The sequence below is a fragment of the Carcharodon carcharias genome, chromosome 21 (assembly GCF_017639515.1).
Source record: "Carcharodon carcharias isolate sCarCar2 chromosome 21, sCarCar2.pri, whole genome shotgun sequence".
NCBI classification, from domain to species: domain Eukaryota; kingdom Metazoa; phylum Chordata; class Chondrichthyes; order Lamniformes; family Lamnidae; genus Carcharodon; species Carcharodon carcharias.
This window is the reverse complement of record NC_054487.1, coordinates 10,677,351-10,690,428: the sequence shown is the minus strand read 5'-3', so window position 1 is coordinate 10,690,428 and position 13,078 is coordinate 10,677,351. Positions and strand designations below refer to the sequence as shown.

Genomic DNA, 13,078 nt, shown 5'->3' with positions numbered 1-13,078 from the left:
TCTAAATGTAATGGGTTGATATTCATAAATAATCACTTAGTAATACATTTATATGAACTACCTTTGAGTGCTATTTTAAAAGAATGATTCCACTTATTTCTCTGTTGAAATAGTAAGCAAAATAATTCCACGCAAATAATGTTAAACTTTGTAGTGTAATTTCAGGCCATAAACCAATCAGGATGGAATATGCATCTATAAGGTAGTTTTACATTTTATCATTCCTTTTGAGGCACTGCTGTTGTGATCTGAAAACACATTATAAAGTTCCTCCACCCAGAGATTACATCAGGAGCTTTAGCATGAAGTCAAAGAGAGTTGCCGATGGCTTTTCTTATTCATATTAATCCCTCGTTCCTGCTAGCATATAGAAAGCCCTCCTGTACATTTACCATAGGAACTGAAGCATGGGCCATGTCATTCACGGGTCTGTATAGAGTTACCAAATGAAGCAGTATTGGCTGCCAGGTTTCATTCTAATATGCTGATAGCTGTGTGAAATTTCTATACTGTGTCCTCTTGAACAGAATGCAGTAATACAATTCTAGGTTTTCCTGTTCCAAAATTGGTTGGGTTTGGAGAGAGCTCTTTTCATTAGTTGACTCTGAGATGGCAATTTGGTGATTATGGATCTGTCACTAATGATGGGGAAATATTTAAGTTATGAACTTTGACTAAAAGTGCAACCCTTTTTGTTTGCTTAACATATTATTTGTAGAACATTAATTAAGCTACTAACTAAACCAGATTTAAGGAAAGAACTCGCATAAATCCTGCAGAGAATGCAAAATTGAAGGACAGGTGATCAGAGCAGACATCCCATGGAAGGTTGCCTTTAATATTTTATACTCTACAGCAAAAATTTTGCAGGTTGCACATCTTTCAATTACTATTATGGATGTGTACAGATCTGAAATGTGACAAAAACTCTTCATTTTAGCATTTTGTTTGTTGAAGAAACATGATCTCAAACTTGAAGACATGTAAGCCTTGAAATGGCTCCTGATGAAAGCAACAAATTGACACTTAATGTTTCAGTGTGATCTCTCTCCGCTGTTATTATATGTTTGTTTTAGATACGGGTAACAGCTCTGCTACAACAGTTGATTTACATAAACACATTAGCCTAGATCTTCTGAATGACCATGATCCGTTTTTGGTTAATGATAATTGGAACATCTCATTTCATCTCTGAAATCCCCATCAGTAGTGTCTGGACTGTGGTTTGTCTTTCAAAGGGCTTTGAGGTAATCCTGGAAGGTTGGCTGTCTGCATTTTTTGGATGGTGCCCCATGCTGCAAAGATGATTATTCACAGATCTTTAAAAAAAAGGATGGCATCCTGATAACATTGTCATTTAACTACCTTTATTTCAAACTGTCAGGAATTTAGATAGAGCTGATAATTGTATTGTGATTCATAACTGGTCATCAAAGACATTCTCCTCTTGAGTTTTATTCCAAAGTGGGGTCAAACTCAAAATATTCAGCATTATCCAAATCAGGTGGCAGATATCATTGCTTCACGCAATGCCTTAGGACTGATGCTAAGTGTTGCAGTATGGTTGGCTTGTTTGTTCGCATTGCTCAGGGGTTTAATATGAATTTAGGTTATATTTCCGCAGCGTGAGTGTTAGAGTGATGCATATTGACAGGAATTGAGTTTCATTATGTGCAAGAAGATGGCAAAGCAAAGGACAGAACTGTCACTGTGACTGCCTCTGCATGCAAACTGCTGCTTGTTCTAGCCAACTAGAGGTGTTCATCTTATACAATTAAACAGCAGGATTTCCAGAAACCTCATTAAGATTGCTTCAATTTCAAATCTTCTGGCAAAACTGTCAGATTAGTTCCTAATTGCGGCTTCCTTTTGAACCTGTGGCACTCAAGCGGCAGAGGGCGAAGTGGTCTTGAGTCAAGGTTGAAGTGGCCTCAAGTCCATCTGCTGTGTTTTCTGCAGGGGTTAGGAAGACCTGTCTGCTGAAACTCTACACTGTAATGGACCAGCTCAAATCAAATGCCAAGTCTGTCTGGAAAGTGTAAATGGGATCAATGAACTTTGGAAGATCATACCCAGACTAACTCAACTTAGAAGGACTCTTTAATGTACTCTGAATCCTTATTTTTGTATCATCAGAAATGAAAATCAGACTCATTGTGTTCAGAATGTACAGTTCGTACATTGATTGCACGATTGTCTTTTTTAAATGGACATTATTCTTCTAGAAAGATGTTAAAAATTGAGACTAGATTGTACTCTGAAGTGCTTACTCAATTCGTGACTCAAAGAGGTCTAAGAGATTTTATATCGATTGTACCTTGAGATGTACATAATTAATAGTGGTTTTAACAGAATGATACTTTTATTTTTGTGTAATAGTTTGAATGCCTTGCATACACTACAAAACAAATACAAGTTGCCATTTTTTAATGAGTCCATAATTAACATCTCCTGGCATCTGGTTTCATCACAGCACCTGTCAACATTTGCCACTTGTCCTGAACTACACCCTGAACTACACCAGAGCTTCCCCCGTGTGGCTTTATTTGCCTTGGGGACATTGTGATGAATTAACAAAGTAAGTAGTTGAAAGAAAGATTGAGTAACATGTTTAGGCAGGTTCAAATTATGGATCACAAATGTCACTCCGTCAGATCAATGTTTTGGCTCATCAAACTGGGCAGGTTATAGAAACTTGAAGTCGACATATCCACATTTGGAGAAGCTAAGGACAAAGACTAACTGGTGCTGTCTGAAGAAAAGTCAGCTGAATCCTTTATGAAGTATTACAGAAAACAGTGTATCCTAATCTATGGTTTTTAAGATAAAAGCATGAGCTCAAAATGATTGCATAATGTCAGGAAGAATAAAGGTGTCTTCAATGTTAGAGGAAGATTTAGGGAAAGTACTGTCAGCTTGTGCTTTTTTAACGCATGCTTCACCATGAAAAGTGAAATAGTGAGTGCCATGGTGACAAGCTGGACAAGTGATATTATGTCACTGATGTTAAACAAAAGCAGGTAGAAAGTGGTGGCAGAATCATATAAAACCATGGAAAGCTGCTGCACAAAAAGAGGCCATTAGGTCTATCTTGTCCAATGGATGGGCTTCATCAGACTTGCACTTAAGTAACAGGAGTTCTATTTAGATTGTAGGACATGCCATGGTATTTCTTACAGGTGCTGTCTCTGGCTATAATAGCTATGTATTGTACTTGCAGAAGACAGTAGGCAGCATGGTCCAGTGTTTGAAGAACAACCACTACCTACCATCTACCCAGAAGAGTCTGAGGAGGCAAAAGTGTCACTAAACTGCCGAGCTCGGGCAAATCCTCCCCCAGTCTACAGGTAAAAGAGACTGTTTTGTTTGTATAAATGTGCTTGTCTGCTGTTATGGGTGTTCAAAGGAATATAGATCTGTGTGTTTGTTATCAGTTTAAGAAGGTATGTCAAACCTGCTTTGCCTCACTTTATATTCCCTTTTACTTTTCCTAATCCCTTATTGTTATCATTTGATCGTCAGGTGAGTACCGCAATGATCTTGACTACCCAATGCATCCATGTATACTATCATTGTTTTCATTGTGTCTAACATAATTGATGAGATGTCTTGTGGGTTCAGTTCTCCCCTTGTAAAATGGGCTGTTTCTCTTGCTTTTTTAACATGTGGAAATGCATTTTCTGTTTGATGTAGGTGGAAACAAAACAACCGGGACATTAATGTGGATGATAGCCGCTACAGCATGATCGGCGGTAACCTAGTTATCAACAACCCGGAGAAGGGAAAGGACCGTGGCAGGTACCAGTGTCTGGCAACAAACAAGTATGGAACCGTCATTAGCAAAGAGGCCAAGCTGCAATTTGGATGTACGTAATTATCTGGAAACCAGAAACCCTCCAAAATCGATCGATGCGCCAACTAGTATTTATCTGTTATTTTACTTTTGCCACTAATTTCCTTGTAGGTTGCAGCCTTGGCTTAGTGGTTGTATTCCCCCTCCTTTGGTTACAAGCCCCACTCCCAAGACTTGAGCACATAATCTAACCCGATGCTCCAGGGCACTACGGGAGTGCTGCATTGTCAGAGGTGTCTTCTTTAATAGCAACTTATATTTATTTAGCTTGTATAATGTAATAAAATGTCCCAAGGTGCTTCACAGGAGCATTAAAAACTAGGTATGACACCAAGCTACATAATATATTAAACCGGGTGACCAGAAGATTGGCTAAAGAGGTACGTTTTAAAGAAGGTCTTAAAGGAGGCAAGTGAGGTTGAGACTGGGAGGTGCAAGGAGGGTATTCCGGATTTTGGGGTGTAGGAACTGAAGGCACAGCTACTGATGGTAAGCAATTAAAATTAGAGATGCACAAGGGACAGAGTTAAAGGAGCACGGATATCTCAGAGGGCTGTGGGACTGGAGGAGATTACAGAAATGGTCAGGGGGGGTGGTTGAGGCTGTGGAGGAACCTGAAAACAAGGGTGCAAATTTTTAAACCAAGATGTTGCTCGACTGGGAGCCAACGTGGATCAGTGAGTACCGGAATAATAGAGGAATGGGACTGGGTGTGAGTTGATGGGAGCGGCAGAGTTTTGGATGACCTCAAATTCACAGAGAATGTGGGATGCCAGCCAGGAGTGCTTTAACTTGAGATGTTAAATTGAGACCCATCTGCCCTCTCAGGTGGATGTAAATGATCCCATGGCACCAAAGTAAGGAGAGCAGGGAAGTTCCCCTCATTTATCCCTCAAACAATATTGCTATAAAAAGCAGATTATCTGGCCATTGCAGTTTTGGGAGATCTTGCTGTGCTCAAATACACTGCCACGTTATCTACATTATCTCAGTGACTCAGTGACCCAGCCAGCGAAGTCCACATCCCGTGAATAAATTTTAGAAACTCAGCTTTGATAAGTACTGTATTCGCTGTGACGTTCCCAAGTTGTGAAAGTTCTTTCTTTTCCTCCAGGTCTCTTGAGAGTGTTGTTTATGTGGCAGAAATGAAGCCTAGAATTATACGGAATATACAAAACAGAAACAGGCCGCTCAGCCCAACCAGTCCATTCCAATTTTTGTGCTTTACTCAAGCTTCCTCCCATTCTTCCGTATCTAAATCCGTCATCGCAGCCCTCCCTCATTTGCTTGTCTAGCTTCCTCTTAAATGCATCTATACTGTTTGCTTCAACCACTCCCTGTGGTAGCAACTTGCACCTTCTAACCACTTTAGGGGTAAAGAAGTTTCTTCTGAGTTCCCTATTTAGTTACGTTGTGACTATCCCACATTGAAAGCCTCTGGTTTTGCTCTTTCCCATCTCTCTGTGTATACTCTGTCAAAACCTGTCTAAATTTTAAAGCCTGTTATCAGGACACTCCTCAACCTCCTCTCCCAGCCTGCTCACCCTTTCCTGACAAGTATAACATCACAGTGCGGGTATCATCTTTTTAAATCTTCTTTGCACCCTCCCCAGTTCCTCTTTTTATAATGTGGTGACAAAAACTGTACTCAGTACACCAAGTATGGTTTAACCAAGGTTCAAAACAAAATCAGCATAACTAGTTTTCAGTTCTATAATAAAAGTAAAATACTGCGGATGCTGCAAATCTGAAATAAAAACCGAAAATGCTGGAAAAACTCAGAAGTTTTGGCAGCATCGGCGGAGGAGAAAAGAGTTGACGTTTCGAGTCCTCATGACCCTTCGACAGAACTTGAGTGAGTCAAGCTTATATTTCACCCCTTTCTTGGACTCACTCAAGTTCTGTCGAAGGGTCATGAGGACTCGAAACGTCAACTCTTTTCTTCTGAAAATGTTAACGCTATTTCTCTCTCCACAGGTACTGCCATGTGCTGAGTTTCTCCAGAATTTCCTGTTTTTACTTTTTAATTCTGTCACTCTAGAAATAAACCCGAGTGTTTGGTTTGTTTTTGTGAAACAAAAGGCCTATTGACCTATGTCACTGCTTTTAATGGTTTGTGTATTTGTACTCCCAGTTCCTTTTGCCTTCTGCCCCATTTCGAACATTATTTTTATATCAAGATGTAATCCCTCACATTTATCTGTGTTAGACAATCCATTAATTTGTGGCCACAATACACATACACAGTTAAGGTCATGTCTTGCTGTTGCTTTCTGTAATTTACATAACAATCCCGCTAAATGTCCACACTGTAGGCCAAAGCAGAAAGTGTTTCTGCATGTTCCTGGTGTGCCTGGTTTCTTTCCTGTTATGGTGTGTAAATGAGGACCCATCCAGCAGGTAACTCCCAAATATTTGGCACAGGATATTTAATCCTGTTTAATTCCAAACTTCCTAGTGATTTTGATTGGCAGCTGTGCCTGGAGTGAAGACAGGACTGTGTGGGTGACGGGGTCTGTGTTTCTTCTGTTGGGCACTTCAGCGGCCAGGAGCTTCCAATTCTGAACTTCTGTTTGGTTCATGGGCTCAGCTCAGCAGCCAGTCTGAAACCAGCAGGGCACTAAACTGGACGTTGCTTCATTTCATCACGTTAGAAGTGAGAAACTGTTGAGACGTTGTGCTGAATAAACATCTTTGTTACATTGATCTTCTACCAAGTGCTGCTTATTTCCTCCTCTTAGTTAATTAAATCTGTCTATTGGTTTCTAGTCTAAGTCTCAGACTGAGTGCAGTAAAGATGAATGGTTCTCATAACAGGATGTGACATATTGTAGTAAGCTGCAGTACAATGACAAGGGTTCTCTGTTTGTCCCCTACTTATACTATCTTTATCTAGATATTGAGGGGCTAAAGGGCTGGTAGTAGCTGGGAAGTCAGGATTAAAAAAAGGATACACCCACACCCATCCGTTTTAGAGGGCCAGAGAAGAGCAATCAAAACAAATTTCTGTTGATCTTAAAATAATTTATTTGCAAGGAGAGGCTTGCAGAATAAAAGATTGAGAGGGTATCTGATCCAGGTCTTGGGAAAAGAATGGAAAGGAAAAGCTTGTATTTATACAAACTTTCATTACATGGCTGAGACACATCCTCAATTGCTTCAGGTATAATGAACTTCTCTTGAGCACTCCAATGTGGCAGATCTAATTTGTTGCAAGAAAGGTCTCACGAGCATTAATGAGTTTGACGATCAGTTCCCTGAAATATTTTGTTTGTGATGAGCCAAATTTCCGCACTGTAGGCTGTAATAATTCACTGATATCTTGGTATCTTCCACATCTATCTCAAGCCAGGGAGAAACACACCAGGTCAAAGGATTGATTTTGTGTATTTTACATATATCTGCTTATTTCTCTCAGCAGTTCATAGATAAACCCAGGACATTATTTTTAATTAAACAATTAAAGTAGGGCAAGGAGTAAAAGACGTTAAGAAATGGAAGGTACCTTTTTCTGGTGCCAGGATGTAGGGTGGTCAATGCATGGAATAAACACCTGGGTGCTACAGTGACTTGCAAACTGATCTTTGTAGGAAACCTGCTACACTCCCAGGGAGACCCCTTTGATCAGAGCACCACATGATAGCATCAGCAAACCTGGCTAAAAATAGAGTCGTTGCCCTACAGAAATATTTCTTATTATCTCACAGCAACAGACATAACTTGGTCGCAAAGCAAAAATGACAGAACAATACAGGGATTCCATTTTGACAAGCTGTGGGCTTGATTGGTGGAGACCAAATACCTTTTTAAAGAATGAGCCGGATACAGTGCTGGAAGCACAGAAGCTTCTTTTAACAAGAATGAACTTTAATATGCAGAATAGTTTTTCACATCGTTTCCAAACTGAGACCTTGTGTAAATTGAGCAAAGCTTCAAGACACAGTGAGCTATACATGGATGTTGAAGTGGACCCAAATGGTCACTTCTCATTGCACATGTCTACCCTCCATTAATGATCCACTCTCATTGCTTTTTTTTTAACAATTTTGAGTCTGTTTCTCACATCGTTATCTAACTGGTGACTAGCTCAGTTGGCTGGATGGTTGGTTTCTCATGCAGAGTGACAACAACACTGTGGGTTCAATTCTCATATCCAGCTGAGGCCTTCCAATGAAGGCCCCACCTTCTCAACCTTGGCCCTTGCCTGAGGTGTGGTGACCCTCAGGTTAAACTCACCACCAGTTGTCTTTCTCTGATGAGAGAGCAGCCTGTGGGACTCTGGTGCCTCTCAATTCTAATTGGTGACAGCACATCTTTCCTGAATTGTTTTAGCTCTGTTTATATCATTCCAGTTCCAGAGTTACACTGCTGTTTAAACCAAATTGGATTTTAGTTAGAAAGCCACTGTTTGAAGTAGCTCTGTATTTGATCCCGTCGGAGATGAAGAATCTCAATTGCTTGCTGCTTTGGCTGCACAGAGATGAACTTATTACCAGCTGTGTTGCTGAATACTCTGTTGATCACTTGGAAAGAGTATAGTTGTGTGATGAAGCAATTATACTTGCACTCGGAACCAGCTTCATTAATGTTGGTGGCATCAAAGTATAATTGACAAAATGACGTGCGAGTTCAAATTTCACTCAAGTTTTGCCTTTTTAGTTGCAGTCACTTAGCTTTTAAAAAAAACTGAAGATCCATGATTGGTGATTCACCTTGTCTGATCACTTTCTAACCTTGTTGATGCATTGCCTTTTGAGCTTTGATCCTTTGACCAGGCATCTCAGTAAAATGAAGAACACAGAATGAAGCCGCAGGGTAGAATTTATATCCACTCATGATTTTGGTTTGTAATTTGTCACTCAGAAGTGGTAGGGTCAGCTCACTGGAGAGTTATAAATCATATCCCTCAGCTTCTCGTCATTCTATCCTCTGTTTACTATTATTATACACTAAGAGATGGTCAGGGACTGATTACTGAACTATAAATATCACTCAGTGTTTATGGGGGAAGGGGAGAAGGAGACCCGTAATGAATGTTTATGATCTCCTAACTAATCCAAGATAGCACATGCCTCAGTAATGTGTCCCTGGCCATCCATTACCCTCTCGATTGTGCAGTTGCATGAAACGTGATTCCGAATCAATTCATCTTACAAAGTCTCCACCAATCTGACTGGAATGCAGCAGGGATATGCTTCAACTATCATTGAGTTAGCCCATAATCCATCTTTCCCTTGCGTTGATGGAAAGAACGGTTTGAATAAAGCTTGATTGAAGCATTAATTTCTAAAAGAGCTGTTAACCTGTCAATTCCATCATCTCAGCCTTGTTGAAGATGAGCCCTTATTTACAGTGATATACTGAGCTGATTGCAGTCAGGGCAGTAAAGGATGAATGCTAATGGGATTCACTTCCACTGGAATGGGAGGGGGTCATTGCTTTTTGCGATCCTTATTCCCTTGGGTCCAGTAACCACTGCTGGTCTGAGTTGTACGAATATTGGGTGAGAATATTTTTTAAAAATTCATTCATGGGATGTGGGCGTCGCTGGCTAGGCCAGCATTTATTGCCCATCCTTAATTGCTCTTGAGAAGGTGGTTATGAGCTGCCTTCTTGAACCGCTGCAGTCTGTGAAGTATGCCTTCCAGAGTCAGATAGTATGCTGATACTCAGGAAGACTCAAGGCCTTGACAGGATAAGTTTGGATGAAGAAAGCCAGTCAGCCCGTTTGATCCCATTCTATCAGGACACTATTCCTATCATTGTAGTGTCTGACATCAAACCTTTAAACATTGCAGGGACTAGTCTCAGCCGCCCATTCACCATCCATCTCATGCCCACCCTTCAAGAGTGGTGGGAAGATTATTTTATTTTCAGCTAGTTGCGGTTTCCCTGTCACAGGGTTACTATTCTCCGTGCATGCTCTGTGGGAGATAAACACCATGGGGCACCATGTCCTTGGGAAGATAAAACCCTGGGGCAGGGTGACAAATACAAATTCACCAATAAGTCACAACAAATGCTTTTACACCTATGCACCTTACTACAGCAACACATGTGAATGTACATGCACTTGGTTAAAGTTACTTCTGGGAGTATGGTCTGGATAGCGGGTCTTATAGTATCTCTGAGCTATAGTCATGGAACAGTTAGATGAAACTGTTAACTGTGACTCTGTACTGACCCTATTTGTTTAACTGGTATTCAGTCCTGTGCCTCTGAAAATGATTCAGATGTGTCCTGGTTGCAAACGGTGTTTGACCTAATAGGAACACCGCTCAGTAAAAGATTTATTCCACATGCTTTTCTTGAAGAGGAAGAAAAATCTATAGGTAGTTCTTTATGTTCAAAGTATTCCCCCATCTTATACTGAGGAAACAAACCTTCCAAGGTTTATGCTATAATTTTTCAACATGCAAATTCCTGCTAACCTACTGACATTAGTGTAGTTAGTATTCTGCTTTCACGTTAAAGATACGTTGCCAGCTGATGCTTATATACGTGAGTCTTTAATGCCCTAGAATTGTAGCTGTCAGCCACTGAACTACTGTGATGAATTCAGATCTGCCTTATTGTTAATGGCCATACTTGAAAGTGCAAAATAGGTCTCTGTTAAATCAAATGGAAGACTGTCGCTTTACGCAGCAGGAACAGTTGACTGGGATATCATTGATTTTTGTGGGCTGTTGAAGAATGAAAGTTCAGCCAACAAGAGCCAAGGTTGTAATGGTTTAAATCATGAAATTTTAACGTCAGTGGTGTCTGGCTCCAACCTCTCATGACCTTGCCTTGTTGGTTTGGTCAAAAATCAGGGCTTTACTCTATGAAATTCCGTTCATGACCATCAATGAATTTAAAAGGACTTTTTTTTTCCATCTCTTTCTCCTCCAGACCTCGAGAGATTTCCAACTGAGGAGCGCCAAACCGTGGAAGTAAGGTTAGGAGTGGGTGTGATGCTTCTCTGTGCTGCACCTCCACATTTCCCAGGTAATCCCACACAAGCCTATCAGTCCATTCTGTGAACATTGATGCATCTCAATTGTTCTTCCATTTTGCTTCCCCTTTCTTACCAATACCACCCTCTTTCCCCTTCCCCTGAAGGCATTGGCTCCTTCCTGGAGTATAGCTCATGGTTGTTATGGACAGGAGGAGGGGGGTAACAGTTCAAACAGTAGTATTTTTTCCTCGCACTCATCCATAAACAGCAGGTGCTTTGATTTATTTCCTTTTTAATAAGTGGTGGCATATTTCCCAACCCCTCTGTTTTTGTGTGATCCAATTCCTATTAAAAACCCCACAGCAAACTCGAGGTAGGATGAACTCAAAAGGTTAGTTTATTGCACACTTACCAAAACAGTGAAAAGGAGGGTCCGCAACATCCCCCTCCACACACATACACACATAGGGATAGAGAAAAGAAGGTTTGACAGTAAGAGACCACAAAAGAAAATAAATATTGGTTCACGTGAGGTCCGGAGTCCAGAATCAAAGTCCCATGAGGAATTCCTTTGCAGAGGTCAGCAAGCTGAAAACCGGTGTTGTAAAATTTGCTTTTCTGGTGGTGTTGACTTCACAAGATGAAATGGGCATGCAGAGATGAATCAGTTTGTAGGCATTGATGCAGAACTACCAGCAGAGTCAGGGTAGATGGACCAGTTGTCCAGTCTGACCAGAGCTTCTGTGTGCCCTGCTAGGCAGATGTTAAGATAGCAAAATGCTTTGCAGCTGAGGAAGGCAATATTAATTTATTCAACAAGCTAGTCTTAAGTCATGTGACCTTACTTCGCCACACAGTCTTCAACAAAGGATGTTTTTCCAGTGGTTTGTGTTCCAGGCGGATAATGTCCCGGCCATTATGGGTGGAAAGAAGTATTATTTGTTGAGGGCCTAGTGTTTGGAATGTCAATGTCTTTGTGGACTCTCTGACTCTGCTGGCAGGCTTGGTTTGTCAAATATAAATGGCCTTCGTGTAGCTCCCTTTGAAGTTGGGCTGTGCAGTCCCAAGGCAGTCTGTTAGTATCTCCTCTGAAATAACGAGGTGTGAGGTTTCCGAAAATGTGAAGTGGCTTCTTTTGTTCTGGGGACTCACAAACAATAACTCACAGGCGAAGGGTTGATCATCTTAATGGTCCTTGTTCAACCGAAAGGTCCCGTTTAAAATTAAGAAATAGCCACGAGGACGTATTATTATAAAAAAAAATAGTGTTAGGTTCCGTCCCATCATATGGTCATAGGTTGTCCTTTATTATCTTATCCCAAATGGTGGCTCAGCTGTGAGTATTGTTGGTAACTGGGGGAATTCTTTGAACCCAATGTTTAGCAGTATGTGGTACTAGGAACGATAGATATATGATGAACCTTCCACAGTTCTGTTCTAAAAGGTGCAGCACGACATCCACCTCAAAATAGTGCTCCCACTTGTTTCCCAACCAAGCCATGGTCCTCAAGGGATCAGAGAACCTGTCACCCCATTCTGGGGAATACTGAAGCCCCTTACACTCTCTTCCTAGATCCTTAATACCATCACTCTGCTCTTTCCCCATAGCCCTGCCATTTTTTTTTTCCTTTTCTGGGGTTGTTGCTATACTGTATCCATTTGAAAGTTGAATCACCCTTTTGGGTAGGGAATTCCAGATCATAAAAACTCGCTGCTGAAGAAAGAATCCTTATATTACCTCCTTTTTTTTTGGTTATTATTTTTAATCCATGGCCTCTGCTCACCGACCTGCCTGCCAAAGGGAGCAGCTCCATCTTATTTACTCCATCAAAACCCCTCATGATTTTGAACACCTCTGTTAAATTACCCCCTGACCTTTAGCTGTTCTGAGGATGACAATCCCAGCTTCTCTATTCTCTTCACATAACTGAAATCTTGCAATCCTGTTGTACAATTCTGGCAAATCTTCTCCAAGGGCTTGACATCCTTCCTAAAATTTAGGACTGGATTTAATGGGGCGCCATGGTGCCCCCCTACCCCCCATCGCCCTCCAACTGCTGGTTGGCAGACCCCGAATTGGGGGGGGGGGGGGTGAGTAAATTATGCGCCAGGTCTGAAAAACCAGGGGGAGGGTAAAGGGGAAAGTATGAGTACAGGAGGGGTGGTGTTGCTGCCAATGGGCACAGGGGACTCACAGCGGAGGAGTGCCCCCTGCCCCCAAATTGCCTGACAGCAGCCCATGCAACTAAGCTGCTGGGCTTCCCACTTGGCTTGGGCCTCCTCCTAAC

At 41.3% G+C, this 13,078-nt stretch overlaps 1 protein-coding gene across 5 annotated transcripts in view; it reads left to right on the top strand.

Annotated features, from left to right (window-relative positions):
* cntn1b (contactin 1b) overlaps nucleotides 1-13,078 on the top strand; it is an 836,554-nt gene that overhangs the window by 358,229 nt on the left and 465,247 nt on the right. For all 5 annotated transcript variants that reach the window (XM_041216323.1, XM_041216321.1, XM_041216322.1 and 2 more), the window contains 3 exons: nucleotides 3,221-3,347; nucleotides 3,694-3,866; nucleotides 10,745-10,840. In XM_041216323.1, coding sequence (XP_041072257.1) covers nucleotides 3,221-3,347; nucleotides 3,694-3,866; nucleotides 10,745-10,840 — 396 coding nt within the window. The remainder of the gene's footprint in view (nucleotides 1-3,220; nucleotides 3,348-3,693; nucleotides 3,867-10,744; nucleotides 10,841-13,078) is intronic.